At 43.4% G+C, this 20,311-nt stretch overlaps 1 protein-coding gene across 2 annotated transcripts in view; it reads left to right on the forward strand.

The window, feature by feature from the left end:
• Nucleotides 1–20,311, forward strand: part of ADCY8 (adenylate cyclase 8) — a 185,384-nt gene that overhangs the window by 74,746 nt on the left and 90,327 nt on the right. For both annotated transcript variants that reach the window (XM_073330121.2, XM_073330122.2), the window contains exons 3-4: nt 10,386–10,516; nt 15,091–15,202. In XM_073330121.2, coding sequence (XP_073186222.1) covers nt 10,386–10,516; nt 15,091–15,202 — 243 coding nt within the window. The remainder of the gene's footprint in view (nt 1–10,385; nt 10,517–15,090; nt 15,203–20,311) is intronic.

The raw sequence follows: 20,311 nt of genomic DNA on the forward strand, positions 1-20,311 counted from the left end.
AAGTACCCAAACAAAAAAAAAAATATAACTAGAGGTTTCAGCACTGCCCTGTGTTTTTCTTGGAGTATACCAAATTTCTAAGTGCCATAAGCAGCCAAGTACTGAATAACTGGAATTGGTAACTAGCTGAATCCAAAATAAAGGCAAGCTGATATGTCTTTTAATCTCACATTGCAGCAGCAAGTAATAAAAACTAATAGACAACCTTGTAAACTCACAAACCAGAACATATAAGATATTGCTTTTCCTTCTGTATCCCATGCATCACCTACTATTGTCTTCATAGAGTATTGTAAAGAAGTGCGACAAAGAGCCCATCTATTTTAGATGAGGTAAGAGTGTAAGAATTTCAGTTCAAAGAAAAGGAGGACTTGTGGCACCTTAGAGACTAACAAATTTATTTGAGCATAAGCTTTCGTGAAGTGAGCTGTAGTTCACGAAAGCTTATGCTCAAATTTGTTAGTCTCTAAAGTGCCACAAGTACTCCTTTTCTTTTTGTGGATACAGACTAACATGGCTTCCCCTCTGAAACCTTTCATAATTTCAGTTCAGAGTCCCTAACTATAATGAGAGTTGATTTTTCCATAAAGGTTTTTTGAAAATTAAAGCTATTCTGAAAATAATTACTTTTTCTTTCATACAATGATTACATTTTCTTGTTTCTAAAATGTAAAATGAGCAAATGCACTTTGAAAAGGTTAAGGTTTCTTATTCTATTAACCTAGAGGCTTAAGATAACTAAGCCTACATTGTGATATTCATTAACTACCTCCTTTAAGCAAGTTTGGTCCTGGCAAAAAGCGTCTTAAAATAAAGACTGCAAGTGTGAAGTTGTTTTCCCTACAAGCTAGAGTCTCACCTCTAATCTATGATCTTGAGTTCACAGATATCGGGCAGGTGGGTGGGAACAGAAAGGCAGAGAGGGAGGTTCTGATACAAACTGGTAATAAGGAGGCGGGAAATCTTCTAATTTTTCCTTGATCTGTGCTGATCCTGCCACCGAACTGCCCATGAAGAAAAGGGTGAGAAAGCAAAGGAAGTCCAGGAGAAGCTCTGGCAGCATGACTCTGTTGGAGCTGTGCTGCCTGGAAGGGGCTGGTGCAGACAGTGTTCTCTTTGGGTTGAATCCCGTACTCATTCCACAGGGGAATCCTGTGGAGCGTAGCTTCCTCTTGGCATCCTCCCTCAGGGCCCATGTCATTAATATATTTGTTGATGTTTGTTCCTTTATTCATCTCTACAAATGAATTTTTACTCACAAGATTAGGCTCTGATCTTTTTGCTAATTAAGGCTTTATGAAAAATGTTTAAAGGGTATTAATTACTCAGCAGGGAGATGTTGAACTGGGTTGTGAATACACATGGCCAAATTCTGTGCTGGAGTGTGCAGGTCTGACTTTCAGTGGGAGAAATGCCCATTCACCAAAGGTTTCAGAGTAACAGCCGTGTTAGTCTGTATTCGCAAAAAGAAAAGGAGTACTTGTGGCACCTTAGAGACTAACCAGTTTATCTGAGCATAAGCTTTCGTGAACTACAGCCTACTTCATCGGATGCATCGTATGCATCATATGCATCCGATGAAGTGAGCTGTAGCTCACGAAAGCTTATGCTCAGATAAACTGGTTAGTCTCTAAGGTGCCACAAGTACTCCTTTTCCATTCATCAAAGTTACAATCCAGCCATAGGGACGATGTTGGGATTGGTGTCATTTATTGCAGATGCATAATGCAACATGTGGACAGTGGCATAAAAATAATCTTAGCATCATATGGATCAAAATGAACCTGTAATAACTCATGTAGGTAATTTCCCATTCTCGTGATAGGATTTAATTAATTCTTCCTAAACTGTCCCTAATAGTTCAGTAATAGATGTGTATAAAGTCTGGTCTTTGATTGTGATTTCAGCTGGCCTGTTCCCTTGTCTAACTGTTCTTTCAGTGAAGGCTTTTCTTTTAGTTAACTTAAAATTGTCCTGCTCCAGTTTAAGTCCATTCCTTCTTGTTCCTTCCTCGCTGACTAAAGGATAAAGGACGGAGGATAAAAGAGATCTGTCTCCTTTATAACATCCCTTTGGATAGTTGTAGATAGTTATTACTTCTTTTCTCTTGAATGATTAGGTCCTGTGTATTTCCAGACTTCTTATCATTACTATCACTCTCCTATTAGTCAGTTGCTCATCTAGCAACAGGAGATGCAACAAGGTGATCTGGTGGACCATCCCCCTTTCCTTCTGCTTCAGCCTTCAGGACATTTCCCCATTAGGTTTCTCTCTGAGGCATGAGCATCCTCAAAAGATATTTGGCATACATTGCTCACTCCCCAAAAGTGCCACCCACTATGAAACTGACTGGAATTGTGACTAGGGGAAGGTAATGGGGGCGGGGGGCGGGGGGGAGAGAACAGATTTGTACAGTAAGAGAGTGGTTCCAGTAGCAAAGCATAGGAGACTGCAGAAAGACTCAGGACTCTGCGTTCTATTCCTTGATCTGTCACTGGTATGCTCCATGTGACCTTGGGGCGGCCACAATCATGCTGTGCCTCAGTTTCCACATTTGTAAAATGGAAATAATAATATGTAGTTCATAGCAGTGTTTGCAAAACACTGAGAGATCCTTAAATAAAGGCGAGTATACACAGAAAATTATATCCTTAGACCGGCAAAGATCTCTTTGCACTGCTGCATTGGTGCAAAGTAGGAAAGCTGTATAGACTAGATGGCATATCAGGGTTAGATGGAGGTGAGAGAGCATGTTCCAGGGGAGAGAAGGGAAGTACATGGTATGCTATGCACTCCACCAATCCCTGGCCAAGGAAGTGATCCCTAAATAGTATGAATTTGAGCAGCCCTGTGGCTGCTCTGACTTGCAGAATGTGACTGGTTCAGCACCTCCACCAGAGTATGGTCATGGGTGGCATAAGAGTGGTTTAGAGCCAACTTTGCCTCTGCTGAGGATGGTGCCCGCAGACATTATTAGCTGGTGGATTTTATAAGCAGGGGAATCAATCACTGACTGTTTTGCATAATTTATATATGCAGTAATTTTGTTTCCATTTTAAAATGCTTGGCTGTAGCATGACATACAATACAGCATACTGTGTGAACTACATATGGGATTCATGCTGGCATCTGGACAATATCCCTGCACGTGCTGGGGTATTATAGTAAACGTCTACAGCGGTGGCACACTAAAGATCATCTCTCTTTTTATGGGTCATTGCCAGATTTTATGTGCAGTTAAGACCATTGAATTTATCTTAATAAGTAGGATGAAGGTCAAAGTATCAAATGTGTTAGGCACATTTTTCTTGGTTTGCTGAATGTGTGTCAAGTGAACCGTCCTTTATTTTAAAAAAAATGTTCTGGAGCCACTGTTTGATACCTTCCCCAAATGAACACCAATGAGGTTTATAAATCTTTCCTGTCATGAAAGAAAGAATATTCTATTTCTTTGTCTCTGTGTCTATGAAGAAATGGCCTTTTCTTATTTGCTCTTATCACAGCATTAATAAGTAGTTCAATAATAAACAGTTCTTCTGTTTGATTTCTTTTCTTTTTTCTTTCAATTCAAAGTACAATTTCCTTTCTACAAGGAGAAAGTCGGAAATAAAATACATGATTTTATAATGGAAAGAGCTTTGAATATAAGGCAAGTGTCTTCAGAGGAATTTGTCAGACTTTTTAATCATCTGGATGCCTAAAAGACTGATATGATTTAGTTAAAAGGGGTTTTATTATATAGTCATGCTGAGCAATGTGTTATAATATTCAGAGAATAAGGGACACTGAGACAATATTCTGTTAGATTTCAGAGTAGCAGCCGTGTTAGTCTGTATTCGCAAAAAGAAAAGGAGTACTTGTGGCACCTTAGAGACTAACAAATTTATTTGAGCATAAGCTTTCGTGAGCTACAACTCATTTCATCAGATGCAGAGTTTTGTTATGTTAGAGTGTATCTTAAGGACATGAAGTACCAAGAGTGTTTTTGTTTTTCCTTGAAAATTTTGGCTTTTGATCAGCTAATGACGCCAAGTCTGCTGTGCGGAGAAGCCCTGAGACATTGTGTTAAGAATGGCGGGGTTGCATTAGAACTGTCACTACACAAGTGCATTCTGGGACCTGCAATTCAAACTGACTGCACATTTTTGCAGGTTTGGTCACTGAACTAGGAAGTGAGCTTTCCGAATGGGAAGGGCAGAAAAATAAACAGAGCAGAGTTGTGGAAATGTGGACTCCCACCTCTATAAAGGTCACAGTTTGCAATGTCCATCCACTAAGGCAACAGATGGGGTGTCCAGTAAGAATGTCTGTCAAATCACTGACAGATATTCTTATCTGTAGAGTGTCTTCTTCTCCTTCTGAGTTTCTGTGGGCTCTCATAGATTCTGAAAGCCATCCTGGGTTAACAATGAATTCTAGGTGCAGACTCAGTAGGGGACAGATTGGAGAAGAAGAGGCACGGGTCAGTGATGTTCTGCATTAGAATTTTATGCAGGGAGATGCACTGAAGAGACCGACTATCTTTAAGTGGAACATTATTTTTCTCCTGCTGGAAATAATGTGAATAAACCATTGACAATATGTGTTCTAGTTTCTGAAGCTAAATTACCTGTGGAACTGAAGATGTTTGAACTGAAGGTTGTTTGTTCATAATGCGCTTTCAGTGCAGCTGGGAATTGCTTGCTACCTAATAAGTCAGTCTTCCTGGAAGGAAAATGCTGGACAGTTGTCATTTTACAAAAAGTAAGCATGGGATATATTTCTTTCAAACACTATTGTTGTTCCAGCTACTCATGCTGATATCTAAGGTACTGATATGGCCACCATTACCAAAGTATCTGAGCACCTCATAATCTTTAATGTGTTTAGCCTTACAACACGTCTATGAGTTAGGGAAATATCTATTATCCCAATATTAGAAATGAGAAACAGAAGCACTGAGAGGTTATCTGATTTACCCAAACTCACACAGGAGGTCAGGGAATTGAATGCAGCGCTTCTGAATTCAAGGCTAACACCCTAACCTCTGTTCCCATCCTTCGTTCCTGCTAGACCCTCAGACTCTCACACCAGTGAGCAGTCACATCTAAAGGAGAGACAACTACAAAGTCAAAAAGAAACCTATAAATACACAGTCAAAAGGCACTGTGGTGGTGAGAGACCTTAAAAGCCCTGGGCCAATGCTCCTCTCACATACAGGTCCTAGGACATCAATTCTAATGGGAGAATTTATCCCCCTGGCTCTCCTGTAGGAGCTGGGCTTGCAATTGCACCATGGTTCTCCACCAGAGAGGGTGCTTTCCAGGGAGCTGGTGGGAGGATGTTCACTCAATGTGGTTATTCACCACCACTCCCTAATGTGATTAGTCCCCATGCCTAACCCATTAAAAAACCTTCCCATAATGTCCAGGGTAGTGAGAACCAATCTGTAAAAGTGGCTGCTACCTCCCTACCATGTGAGAAAGGGGAGATATATTTTTGGAATTCCCTCTGCATGCAGATCTTAGATGCATGATGTGGCCCTGGACAATTACTGACTACTTAGTCAGGCAGTTATTTATTTATTACTAAGTTGCTTAAAAAGACATACAGATACGCATGATTCCCTATGTCTGTTTACTTAGCAATTGTAGCATGTGTGGGCATATTTCATGCACATCCTTCCTCTCATTATCATCTCTGGTGTTTGTCTGACCTCAGGTTCGTATATGGCATTCCCTGGCCTTATCTCATCCCATCCAACAACCTCATCAACTGAAATTTGGTGATAAGCAGCTTAAAGAATCGATATGCTTCTTCATCTTGTCCTAATCTGCTGCTTATAGACCTTGTAGACCAGGTGCCAGCTCATGCCAAGATCCCTAGGCTTCATGTGCATAGCTGGAAACTATTCTGGCTTGCCTATATGTTAGTAATACAAAATAGGTATTAGACTTGTAACAACGTGTTTAGTTTTTAGACTTTTTGAAATGCTTGTAAATTGTGACATGTATTAATCTCACTAATAATATCTGTAACCCATGCTATATGGCAGTGCTTAAGTATTTGTTCTGTAACTGTAAAACTGCTCTGAAACTGTAAATCCAGTCAGGAAGGAAACATCACCAAGTATGTAATACTGGTTTGCACCCGCCAGGAGGGATTATCTCCAGCCCCTCGGGAAGGCCTGTTGAATCCAAATGGGTCATTGTAAGCCATCAAAGAACAAGGACTTCATTGATTGCTCTCCGCACACCCACGAAGAGGAGCAGGTGATGATCCTGAGACAAAAGACCCTGAAAAGTTATGTAAGGTGAGGAGAATATCCCATAAAAAGAAAGCCCTAGATGAGGAGCCAAGAGCTTTCCTCATAAGTTCCGACCAGGCATCCAAGCACCCTGCTACTCCAGATGCCATAGAGACTGCTGCAGTGGAACTGGCTCAGTAGGGCAGGCCAGGAAGAACACCAGCGACTGATGATGGAACTGTGGATCAAGGAGACTGATCAAATCCAAGAAGCTGAGGACAGAACCCATCACAGATACATGGAACATAGAGCAGCAGTCAAAGCCAAGGCTGAAATTGAGGAGAGAGCCCACCAAAGATGCATGGAACAATGAGAAGCTGAGGAGAGAGCTCACACATTGCAGGTTAGAGTACTGGAGCAGCAAAAGGAGCTTCCTCAGTCAGCAAGTACACTGCCCATAAAGGAGTGGGAGAAAGCCTGCCCAATTTAAAAGGGAGTGGCTGTATAGAAAAGTTCCTACCCGCCTTTGAAAGATTGTGTGGGATCCACAAGGTCCCAGAGGATAAGTGGATGCCTATCCTCTTGACCAGATTAACTGGGAAGGCAAGAACTATGGTGTGTAAGAAATGTAAAAGAAATATATTCAAACGGTTTAAGATTACCCTGAATCCTATCAACTGAAGTAGAGAAATCTTAAAATGTTTGACAATATCACACATGTGGAATATGTACATATAATGTGTAAGTTTATGAGAAAATGAATAATGGGGGCAGGACTGAAGGTGACTTGATCTGATAGCCCAGGTGCAATTATTATGGGTGGTTACAAGGAGTTGAAGGCAGCTATTTATGATCAAAAAAACCCCAACCTTCCACAGTTTTGGAGGCTGATGAATATTGTTATAATTTTTGGTGTAAAGTGATCATCTATCACAAAGTCCAGCTTGCCTGGGTGGCAAGATAGACTGGAATGCCCAAGAGGACTGTCTGTGACTCCATGGTAAGACTGTTAGAGTGCTTTAGGAATTCACACTCGTGACTGGGTTGGTGAAATCGACTTACAGAACATACAACCAGTTTGGGTTTTTTCCCCTGCTTCTTAACAGTCTGCCCTGAAGTTTGCACTCACAGTTGTGAGCCACTCCAGACAATGTGACATTTGTTTGTGAGCCTTTAGCTCAAAAGCTGGTTAACTGGAGTCTTGACAGTGGAAGCTGCTAGATTTGTTTCCAATGGATATCTCAGGATAGGGTCTGTAGCCCAAATAATGGACACATTGAATTGGTTTTTATATTTGTGACAGGAGGCTGGGCAGTTAGAACAATTTTATTTTACATAAACTAATAGTAAAGCTGAATCGACTCTTGAGTGTTCCTAGTCTCTTAGATCAGTCTGAAAATTATTAATATTAAATGCTGAGTATGTTGAGTTGTTTTTTTACTGAGAGCAGTTAGTGGAGTAGTTAGCATTGGACATTGTTGATTAAATGGTTAGGGTTACTTTCTGAGATTATGGGTTAAATTTTCAAAAGTGCTTCAGTGATTTGGGGCTAGCACTGCCAACTTTCTAATCACACAAACCGAACACCCCTGCCCTGCCCCTGCCCCACCCCTTCTCCGAGGCCCCCACTGACCCCATCCCCCTCTCTCTGCAGCACTCACTTCTCCCCAAGCTCGCACGCTTTCACCAGGCTGGGGCAGAGTGTTGGTGTGTGGGAGGAGGTATGGGCTTTGGGCTAGGGGTGCAGGCTCTGGGGTGGGGTTTGGGGTGCAGGAAGGGGCTCTGGGCTGGGGCAGAGGGTTGGTGTGTGGGAGGAGGTATGGGCTTTGGGCTAGGGGTGCAGGCTCTGGGGTGGGGTTTGGGGTGCAGGAAGGGGCTCTGGGCTGGGGCAGAGGGTTGGTGTGTGGGAGGAGGTATGGGCTTTGGGCTAGGGGTGCAGGCTCTGGGGTGGGGTTTGGGGTGCAGGAAGGGGCTCTGGGCTGGGGCAGAGGGTTGGGGTGCAGCGGGGGTGAGGGCTCCAGCTGGAGGTGGGGCCAGGGATGAGGGGATTGGGATGCAGGAGGGGATTCTGGGCTGGGGCAGGGGGTTGGGGTGCAGGGGGACGTGAGAGTTCCAGCTGGGGGTGGGGGTGCAGGAAGGGGCTCCGGGCTGGGCCAGAGGGTTGGGGGGTGAGGGCTCTGGCTGGGGGCGGGGCCAGGGATGAGGGGTGCAGGATGAGACTCTGGGCTGAGCCAAGGGGTTGGGGTGCGGGGGGAGGTGAGGGCTCTGGCTGGGGGTGGGGATGAGGGGTTTGAGGTGCAGGAGGCGGTTCCAGGCTTTGCCAGGGGGTTGGGGTGCGGGGGGGGGTGAGGACTCCAGCTGGGGATATGGGCTCTAAGGTGGGACAGGGATGAGGAGTTTGGGGTCCAGGAGGGGGCTCTGGGCTGAGCCAAGGGGTTGGGGTGTGAGGTCCCAGCGGCGTTTACCGTGGCTCCGAGGAAGGCACTTCGAGGTTCCTGTGGCCTCAAGGAGCATGGGGTCTTTGTGCCCAGAGGCGCTGCCCCCCACAGCTCCCATTGGTCATGGTTCCTGGCTAACGGGAGCTGCAGAGCCAGTACTCAGGGCAGGGGGCAGCACGCAGAGCCTTGCAGTCCCTGGCCGCGCCAGCACCTAGGGGCTGCAGGCACCTGGTGGCCGCTTCCAGGAGCAGTATGGAGCCAGGGCAGGTAGGGAGCCTGCCTTAGCCCTGCTGTACCGCTTACCGCACTTTGGCACTGCCGACCAGGCCATTAAACCAGAGCTGCCAGGGTTCCTTTTCAACCAGGTGTTCCAGTTGAAAACTGGTCACCTGGCAACCCTACTTGGGGTCCAAGTCCTATTTTCAGTGAAGGTCAATGGAACATGGGCCCCTACATGCCTAAGGCCAAAATTTAAAGGTTTTCAAAAATGATTAGTTATGGGAGCTCAACTTGAGGCATCTTAATGAAGACTAATTTTCAAAGGCTGGGTGCTCAACACTCTCTGAAAACCAGGCTCTTTGAATGTATCTCAAACGGGACACCCCAAAATTAACGCATCTAAAATCACTAGTCGCTTTTCAAAATCTTGGCCTAAGTTGCTCTTGAAACATAGGTCTTGGGCTCCTAGATCAGTGAGATTCATTTGAAAATTTTACCCTATGACTTTATTGTTAATAAGTTATTTTCTCTCTCTCTTGTATCTACTTTAGACTCCCCCACCCACAAAACTTTTACAGCCAGATTGTACCTATTAGGTACAAAGCAATGCTGGAGGTGGTGGGGGACTACACCGCTCCAGTCAGCATTGTTCCTTCAGTCAACAGCTGTCACTTATGGTCTCATGCTTCCCTGCCACTGTTAGCAGGACTAGTGCCGTAGAAGTGACACACAGGCCAGCAGCCAACTTGTGTTTTCCCCTCCCCCTCTCAAACATGAACAAGCACCCACCATAGTCTGGCCCTTCGGGTAAGAAGAGTATTTTAAATACATATCAATTCATTGCTGGTATCCAGCTTCTTCAGCATCTCTTATTGAGGTTAATGAAGATCACTCTGAGGCAAAGCCTGGCTGATGGCACATAAGGCTTTTGCAGACATCCAAATCATAACACAGTTTAGGCTGGTGTTGCCAGCTAAATATGGTCTATAGTGAGTGCCAGCTAAACAGTCTCAGCTAGTGTAAATTGGCATGGCTCTGCTGAGGTCAATGGAGCTATGCTGATTTATAGCAATTGGGGATCTGCCCCTTAGATTATAGCACAAGTAGGCATTTTATTATATTATACTGTGTCTTTAACTTCTGCTTGTTAGGTCAAATTTGGGGCCAAATCCTGCTCTTCTTACTCATGTGAGTTATCCCGTTGACTTCTAGATGAGCAGGATTCTAGGCTCACTGTGCACTTGTTAATAGATATTGATCTGCAGTTACATTAACTAATTATGTGCATATGAGTATTATACACCCCATTTGGAGTTTCTGAAAAGAGGTCAATACTGAGGATCTGATCCAGCAAAACTGTTCAAACATTTAAACAGTTTAAGTTTAATTGTGCAGGAAAAGCTCCCAGTACAGAGCTCTGTCATTTTGCTGCGAAGGATTAACGCAGACCCAGTCTAAAGGGCCCATCCTGTATTTTTTTTTTTTTTTTTGCTTTGGTTCAGGAACGGCTGGTGCTCTCCGTATTACCTCGATTTGTTGTACTAGAAATGATTAACGACATGACCAATGTGGAAGATGAGCACCTGCAGCACCAATTCCATAAGATCTATATTCACCGCTATGAGAATGTCAGGTGAGTGAAGGTGCCTGTCTTCTATTTTAACAACTCAGCTTGTACTGGATATCAGTTTCGTGGGGGTGGGGGGAGATATTTTTTGTTTTTTGTTTTTTTCTGCCCCTTGATCAATTCAATAATCAGCTATTTGAAATACCAGGAAGTTTTTTTGTTTTTCCTAAACAGATGTGTATTTCAGAGCCTTCTCTAATTTATCAGACTGGTTGGATGCCTTTGCAACAGCTGTTCAATTTGAACACTGCCCTTTTTTAGCACATGGGAGCAACACGCAGAAATGTTTATTTCTTCATTACTAAACTGCGCCACAGCTTTATTTGATCCCATCCAGGGACAGCCCCACAATGTGGGGGTCTGCAAGCTTTGCCAACAAATGGGTGGGAAGTTCAGCATGAACTTTCCTCCCTATGTTCCCTCTACTCGAGAAGAACATCTTGTTCCCTTTTGAGCTAACAAATCAGCTGAGAAACTCTGGGGCCCTGTCAAGAGTGTAGGGTTATCAAGTGATTGCCCTGAACTCATATTAACGGCCCTTCTCTGCAGCGTTCATACAATCAAGCTTCTTCGTGACCATTTTCTTCTCCTCCTACTTCTCCCTTTTCTAAGTCGCTCTATCTAGTGGACACAAAACTACAGCTCAGGGATGGTGTGGGAATAGTCCTTGCATGCACTTGCCAGCACTGGGAGTCAGTAAATAACAACCGCCTTTCATTTGCACCAGAATGGTTAGCTTTCACTCCCAAAGTGTTACAGAATCTCTTCCCCTCTTTGGGCTTGCCTCTAAGGGCAGAGAGTAAATCTATAGCATACTAGTGCCTCGCAGTAACTCTCCGTGTGGAGCCTGCTACCATGCACTAAAAGTTCCGCACTGCTCACTGACCCACTGCTGTTTCAAGGTGGAGTGGATCAGTGGTTTTCAAACTTCTTTTCTGGGGACCCAGTTGAAGAAAATTTGTTGATGCCTGTGACCCAGTGGAGCTGAGGATGAAGGGTTTGGGGTGTGGGAGGGGCTCAGGGCTGGGGCACAGGGTTGGGGTACGGGGGTGAGGGCTGAGGTGTGGGGCGGGAATGAGGGGTTCAGGGTGTGGGAGGGGACCCTGGGCTGGGGCAGGAGGAGGTGCAGGAGGGGGTCAGGGCCCCAGACTGGGGGTGCAGCTCTGGGGTGGGGCCTGGGATGAGCGGTTTGGGGTGCAGGAAGGGATTCCAGGTTTGGGGGGCTCAGGGTTGGGGCAGGGGATTGGGGCACAGGGTTGGGGCATGCACTTACCTCCAGTAGCTACCGGTCAGTGGCGTAGCCGGGGTGCACCGTGGACTGTGCTGTGCCACGGAAGCAGCCAGCAGCAGGTCTGGCTCCTAGACGGAGGTGCACAAGCGATTCCGCACGACTCTCGCCTGCAGGCACCATCCCCCCAGTTCCCATTGTCCGTCAACTCATTGTGTGGAGCCAGTGCTTGGGGCGGGGGCAGCACGTGGCCCCCCCTGCCTAGAAGCCAGACCCCACTGCTGGCCACTTCCGGGACACAGCGTGGTGTCGGAAAAGGTAAGCACTAGCCTGCCTTAGCTGGGCAGCACCGCTGACGGGACTTTTAACATCCCAGTTGGCAGTGCTGACCAGAGCAAGGCGACCCAGTAGTGGGTAGTGACCCATGGTTTGAAAAACACCGGAGTAGATCAAAGTGCACTGTGGAACTTTTAGTGTGCAGTAACAGAGTCAACAAAGCCAGTTACGCATGCTAATGTGCTATAGATTTATATTTCAGCTCACCACACACTACCTCTCTGTCTAGACAAGCCCTTTGATTCAAACATGATACCTCTGGCTTAGAACATCAAGCTTAGCCCGTAATGTCTGTCGTGAGTCTGTCCCATACCAGGAGGAAAGAGTAATCAAACTGCCATCATAGAAGCATCTTCTTATTAAGGTCTATGATTCAATAGGAAAGCATTTGTCTAGATTTTAAATGAAACCCCTATATAACTTCGGAAGGGCCAGTTCAATAAACAACATGATCAACTTTTACAAAGTGTAAATTGATTTTCTGACACTCCTGTGGCCTTGGCAGCAAGCCACACATATTATTGTATTGGATGTGGCTGAAGGTACCAGGAACCTTTACAAAAGGTTTAGACAACACTAAATAAAAATTTAGTTTATTATCCCTTCTCGTCCTCTGTTACAGTAACTGTTTTTGTAGATTTCAGAGTAACAGCCGTGTTAGTCTGTATTCGCAAAAAGAAAAGGAGTACTTGTGGCACCTTAGAGACTAACCAATTTATTTGAGCATGAGCTTTCATGAGCTACAGCTCACTTCATCACATGCATCCGATGAAGTGAGCTGGAGCTCACGAAAGCTTATGCTCAAATAAATTGATTAGTCTCTAAGGTGCCACAAGTACTCCTTTTGGTTTTGTAGAATAATTCAAATGGGGAGCAGATTATTGTTACTTAGGTAATGCTGCCTCTGCCTTTTAAACACTGATAGTAAAGGGTAATTAAACACTGATAGTAAAGGTTTTGAGATGAAGAATGAAAATATTTCACCTATCTCCCACTTGAAAATGGTTATTGCTGTACAGGTGCTTTAAAACTGTTATGCCCCCCCCTTTTTTTTATGTGAGCCCTAGTAGAACCTACTAGGAAAAGTCCTGCTTTAGATTTTCAGCCTCTTAGAACCTTCATCCAATTTCTTTATTAGCTTTTGCCTCTAGGAAAGCAGCGAATTATCCTTAGCCACATTTTACCTTCTTCCTGATCATAATCTAATTTTTGCATTAGTCTGGATTTAGCATTTAGTTATTCAGCAAACATACTGAAGCTCTTCAACTGGGTTACTCTTTGCTAAATCTCAAGCTGCACCACTGATTGTTGTTTTACTATGAAGTTTCAATGAAGTCGGCTTCAAATTATTCGCAGTTCTGGGCCTAGCTGAAACACTCCGTGCTGAAGTTTACTTTCTTCCCCAAACAAATCCTTGCTTTCCTCGTCTTTGGTTTTCGTCCTCCAAAGTCTGTGCTTCTGCATGCTTAGATCGGAAATGGGAGGGAAATTCTTATTCTGCATCTAAGGCCATATCTATACATGCAACGCTGCAGTGGTACCGCTGTCCCCGTGGAGCTGCGCCGTTGCAGTGTATCTGGTGAAGAAGCTCTGTGCCAAGGGGAGAAAGCTCGCCCGTCGGCCTAATGAAACCACCTCTGCGAGCAGCAGAAGCTATGTCAGCAGGAGAACCACTGTGCACGCAAGCACTTATGTCGGTGTAACTTATGTTGATGAGGGGGTGTTTTTCCGAAATCCCGGAGTAACGTAAGTTATGCCAGCATAGGTTGTAGTGTAGACATAGCCTTAGATATAGCAGACTATTTGGGCAAGTGTGTCTGTGCGTGCTTAAGCACTGTTAAAGCCTTTCCCTCCCCGCATTCTTAAATTTGAGGTGGTTGTTATTGTAGGAATAGAGGACAGGGGTCCACCCCTCTTTGCTCTCTCCATCTCTGGTTGCTAAAATGGCCCTTTGGGCTGTTGGCTGCTGAGCACATATTAGAGCAGGGCTGACAGCATTGGAGAGTCATAAAGTAGGCATAAATCTACCTATGTTCCCCCTTTTGAGTCTAGCTGTGAGCATAATTTGGCTAGACCTGAAGACCAAAGAATGAAGTGTCAAGCTCTCACTGTGCCCCCAGCAAGAAAGGTTGTGTACACAGACAAGTTCTAGTCTATATATTGAGGAACAGTGTCAGCTAGTGGCTGAAGACTGGAAGTCAAGACTTCTGGGTTTCTGTCTATCAACTTATACGGCCTTCATCATCACCATAGCATCTGAGCATCTCACGATCATTAACAGATTTTATCCTCACAACACCTCTATGGGTCACACAGGCAGTCTGTGGCTGACCCAGGAGTTGGCCCCAGGTCTCCCAAGTCCCTCTGTAGTGCTCTATCCATTAGACCATCCTCTGTACCGTCCGTTCCCAGCTCTGCCACACTGACTTGCTGCATAACCTTGGACAAGTCACTTAGGCCCCAGTGCTTGAAGGTATTTAGGTGTCTAATTCCCATTGATTTCATTAGATATTAGACACCTAACTACCTTTGAGGATCTGGGCTTTAACCCCATTGTGTCTCTGTCTCCTCAATCATAAAATGGGATAATTATGCTAAATATAAAAGTTTAGTTAGTGCTTTATAAGTGATATGAGATCCTCTGATGAAAGGACCTATAGAAACACAAAGTATGAAAATTACTATAACATTCTTTTATGAAGCAGTTTTTTAGTACTTTTCTGCTCATATTTTAGTACTTTTAATACTAGTTCTTTGTACTGCAAATAGTCTAGTGAGTAAGGCCCATAGCAAAGACAGAATAACTTTAAAATGTTCCCTCCCTGCGTCTGAGCTAATGAATTTCCCGCTCTCCTTAAATTACACCCTGGCCAGACATTGGCTATTTGCCTATCACTTTTTCACATATGCAGAGTCCATACTAATCACTATACACAGGATTACTGTTTGTATTTATCTTGCCAATTATGGCAGAAATGGATTGAAATATTAATATCCTTTCCCTTTCTTTGTTTAGCATTCTTTTTGCAGATGTTAAAGGTTTCACCAACCTCTCCACAACCTTGTCAGCACAGGAGCTGGTCCGAATGCTGAATGAACTCTTTGCCAGATTTGATCGACTAGCACATGTGAGTTAAATGCAGTTCATTTTCAAAGGGGCGTGATGTTGCATCTACAATTCCTCACCAACTGAGATTGGACATAGCCACTAGGGATGGGTGAAGCGCCAAAGGTCTGCAGTTAGGTTTCAGTTCAGATAAGCATCCAAAAGTTCACATGCTCATCTGAACCTCATGTGTTTGCAAAACTAGGCTGAGAATCTCATGAGAGCAGGCTTTCAGAGAGTTGTCTCCTTTTGTTCCAAGATGAATACTGGAAGAGAAATCGACTGATCTGAACATTTTAAATAGCTCAAAGATTTATTTAGAGTTTGATTCTAAGAGTTGGGCAAAGGTTCAAAGATTTATTATTGTCACTGGCCTTTCTTTGCCCAGCCATCATACTCACCAAGTATTGTTACTTAGGGTCACATTTTGATTCCCTTCTTCATGTTAGACAATACCTAACGCCACATATAGTCCCATTGGAAACAATGGCGTGACTTGTGGAATTAGGTGCTACTCAACATGAGCAGACTAGAACCTGCCCTCCTAGCTCACCAATGGGAATTCTTGCAGACAAAGGTGCTGAGTGGCAGAATTGGGTCCATTATAAACTCTTTTGGGAGGGTTCTCCTATTTTCTGCTTTTCGACTGGCTTCCGGTACAGCGGCATTACTAACATTGTGGTATGTCTCAAAGTCTTTTAATAAGGTCCCTCTTTAGTTTCCTGTGCATTGTGCTTATTCAGAGGACAGGTGTGCATCTCCCCACACTGATGCGATCCTCAGCATAGGCTCTTTACTTGCACATCAAGGTCAAGAAAAGTAAGACTCTATTTCTCAATTACTGAGTGTAATTTCTGAGCCAACCTTTGTGATCTGAAAAGGAAATGTACTTTCTCAAGTGTATAATATTGCCCTGGTAATGGGCCAGAGCATTAGCATATTGCCAGTGCATTAAGATCTACTTACAATATTTGTTTTGCCAACAAACAAAAAATGCCCACTCTCTGGCTGTGCGGTGCTGATTTGTGTTGCCAAAGCAAGCTAAGTGAAAGGAGTTAAATTGGTTTTGTCTTTGATGCAGGTTAAACACTCACAACTGCTTCTTTATCACTTAGTGAAAGTAAATTGTCAGGTGGAGAAAAGGAAGCCCGGAGGGGTTAAACGACTTGCCCGATGTCACACAGGATGCAATAGCAGAACAGGGAGTAGAGTCGTTGTCTGAGATTTTCAAAATTAGATGCCTAACGTTTCAGCTTCTGGGTCCACATCTAGGCACCTAAATGGACAGCCTGATTTCCAAAGTGACCTGCACAGCTGCATAGACCTACTCTGATCTGAGCTAGGGGAGCAGAGGGGAAGAACAAGGACTGTGTGCCTAGTCGGTCCTGCCTTCTGTAACCAAGTGGGCCAGGAGAGGACAGGGAAAGGCAGGAAGAGCTGGACAGGCAAGAGGGAGAAGGTGAGCTGCACTCTGAAAACACAGGTTTTTTTCCAGATCAGGGGAGAGCCAGAATTCCTTCCTAAGGCAGCCCAGGTGCGTGCTGCCCCTTCACAGAGTGCCTAAAAGATTCTATGGGGGCAGGGGTCATCTTGGAGTTGAGGATTTGTACAGCATCTAGCACAGTGGGGTCATGGTCCATCACTAGGACTCCTAGCTGCTACAGTAATGCAAATAATAAGCTCAATCTAAACTTTAATATCAGGAATCGACTCCTAGTTATACCTCCTCAGACCAGCGTTAATAATTGCTCTCTCCATGGGGCTTAATGGCCTTCAGATATGCATAGATGATTGTTCTCCAAGAGCCACCTCTTAGCCAAGCTATAGGCAATTAGCTCCTTCAGTCTAAATCAACTCAAGAGATCCAGTATCCTTTTTGTTGCTTGTTCTCTGAATTCCCTCACACTGTCAGTTTTCTTGACAGGGGGTTACCCAGTACTGAATTCCAGGGGCATTTGCACCAGCATTGTCAGGAGAAGGGCTGTTGCCTCCCCACTCTATAGCATGAAGTTCTGCCCACCCAACTCCAAACGAGTACTGCATTCACTTCATGTCTATTTGATAACTGACTTTACTCTATGTGGGTCCAGACTGAGCCATATATCTGCCAGTCATGATCTCATTGTAGATTAAGGGTAACCAAAGACTCCCATTAACTTCCATGGGCTTTTGGGGTAGGATTGTCCAAAAACAGCTAGGTGATGAAGAGCACAAGATCCTTTGACTTTCAATGAGATATGCCCCTAAGTCACTGGGGCACTTTTGAAAATCCCAGCCCTAAATAGGGTACAACCGCATTTCTGTCATTCATGAATTCCTGTTCCCACATGTCATAGAAAAGTGTTGCAGTGAGATGGATGCATATTTATTACAAAATTTAATTAAAAAAAGATTCTGTAAAATATACCAGGGCAAACTCTGTTGTCAGTTATATCGATATAATTTTACTGACCTCTTTGGAGTTTGTCAGAATAGTTAACATTAATTATGTCAAAAGAAAAGGTGTACTTGTGCCACCTTAGAGACTAGCAAATGTATTTGAGCATAAGCTTTCGTGAGCTACAGCTGATGCTCAAATAAATTTGTTAGTCTCTAAGGTGCCACAAGTACGCCTTTTCTTTTTGCGGATACAGGCTAACACGGCTGCTACTCTGAAACCATTAATTATATAGCTAGCCCGTTAGCTCTATGAGGTTTCTCACTTCTCTTTGGACCTGTGTTGCTTAGCTATGGTACAGACTGAAGAATGAATTTAAATGTAATAGATTTTAAGGTTAGAAGGGATTGTTAGATCATCTAGTCTGACCTCCTGGATAACTCAGGCCATATAATTTATTCCAATCACCACTTTTTTTGAGCCCAATAACGTGTATTTGACTGAAGCATAACTTCCAGCAAGGCATCTAGTCTTGATTTGAAAACTTCAAGAGTGAGAATTCACCGCTTCCTATGGTAGTTTGTCTAATAATTAATCTCCCTCACAGTGATTCCTTATTTCTAATTTGAATTTGTCTGGCTTTAACAACTAGCCATTGGTTCTTGTTATGCCTTTCTTCATTAACGAGTCCTTTAGTACCCACTCTTTTTTCTTCCTGGGAAGGAACTTATACACTGTAATCAAGTCACTTCTCAGTCTTCTTCTTGATAAACTAAACACAATGAGCTGCTTAACTCTCTCACTGTAAGACTCCAGCCCTTGAATCATTTTGGTGGCTCTTCACTGCACTCTCTGCAATTTTTCATCATACTTTTTACAATGGGCGCATCAGAACTATATGCAGTAGTCCAGTATTGGTCCTACCTGTGCTGTAAACAGGAGTAAAATCATTTCCCTACTCTTATTCACTTCTCTGTTTATACCTCCAAGGTTGCCTTTGTCATTTTTGCCACAGCATTGCACTGGGAGTTCATGTTCAGTTGTTTGCTCAGTATGATTGCTAGATCCTTTTCAGAAGCACTGCATTCTTTATTCCTAAATGTATGACCTTGCATTTGGCTATATTAAAATGCATTTTATCTGAATGTGTCCTGCCTATCAAGAGATCCAGATCTGTATGACTGCCCTCTCCACATCATTATACACCACTCTGCCAATCTGTGTGTCATCCATAAATTTTATCAGCAGTGATGTTATATTTACTTCCAGCTCATTGCTTAAAGTATTGGATAACATTGGGCCTGGAACTGATCCCTGCAGAACCCCACCAAAAACACCCGCATTTTATGATGATTTACCACTGACAACTATTTTGAGATCTGTTAATTAGCCAGTTCTTACTCCATTTAAGATGTGCTTTATTGATCACATCTCTATTTAAAATAGACAGCATTGTTCAAACAATTTGCAATACACTCTGTGCTCAGATTGGCTTGACAATGACTCTTCCTCAAATGAAAAGGTTTGCTACAGAAAGCTTTAGATAACTTTAAATTTTTGATATAATTTCTTAAATTTTAATTGACACCTTATACATTCATATTTACTCATTAATAATATTGTACATTTATAATACTATGTCAAATAGCAGCTTGATCTGCTGAATCTCTCTTACAAACTTATAGGCATAAAGCTGATAATATGAAAAAGGAAGTTACTTCACAGCTTAGCAAGTTTCTGGTTAGTTTAGCTAGCTAACTGTGTCTGTTAGTCTGATTCCTCTATATGGAACACAGAAGCAGCATCTGCTGTTTGACATTTTTTAAAGGCTTAGGCCTGAGTTATGCCAAGGATTCTGGTCTATGTGGATGTATATGACTATTACTATTAGTAACAAATTTCATAAGCTGTACTGAATTAAGAGCAGACATCAGCCCACCATTTGTTTAGAAGAAAAATATAATAGCATGATATATTTTGCTACTTCTCTCTCCTACTCTCTCTCCAACATTTTCAAAAGATTTATGGTTATTAAAGACCCAAGTGGCAACTGGAAAGAAAGCAAACTGAACTGGCATAAACCAGAGCTGAAGAAATGAGTTCTTCAAATATCAATCTACTGGTACAGAAGCTTCATTAATATTTCTGTTTTCCTCAGGCAGAAATTCTGAGGAGGGGTGGGGGGGAAATGACTGACTGCATTTTGCAGGATGTGTATGGCTAAGAAAGTTCCAGCTTTGGTGAAGTAATAGCTATATTTGCTATTTATTTTTCTCTCCCCATCTCAGAAAAGCGATTATCTGGCCCACCAGATTAAATTGCTTGCCATATGTCTCTGTCCCTGTCATCTGTGTGGAGATGCAGTTTTAGATATAAAAAACTAAGGAGAAATGATCCGATCCTCAATTGGTGTAAATGATTGTAGTTTTGAAGGCTTCTATTACACCAGCTGGCTATCAAGTTCACTGTCATTAAGAATGAAAGATGAGCTCAAACCACAAAATTCAGATCTGGATCCAGATTTCTCTCTCACACACATACGCTGTCACACACAGACACTGTCACACAAATTCCTATGTGTTCAGATCCTGGGTTTGAGTTTGGACCCGTCCCTAATAAAAACTAAGTATGTTCCCACGGATAAGAAACATTAAAATATTATCATGAAATATCAGCATGCATAGGTTTTATGTAAGAGCAGATCTTCTAAAGGAGAAGAGCAAGTTTTATGGCCTTTGTCTCTTCCGTTTGAGA

This window comes from Lepidochelys kempii, chromosome 2, assembly GCF_965140285.1.
Source record: "Lepidochelys kempii isolate rLepKem1 chromosome 2, rLepKem1.hap1, whole genome shotgun sequence".
Taxonomy (NCBI): Eukaryota; Metazoa; Chordata; order Testudines; family Cheloniidae; genus Lepidochelys; species Lepidochelys kempii.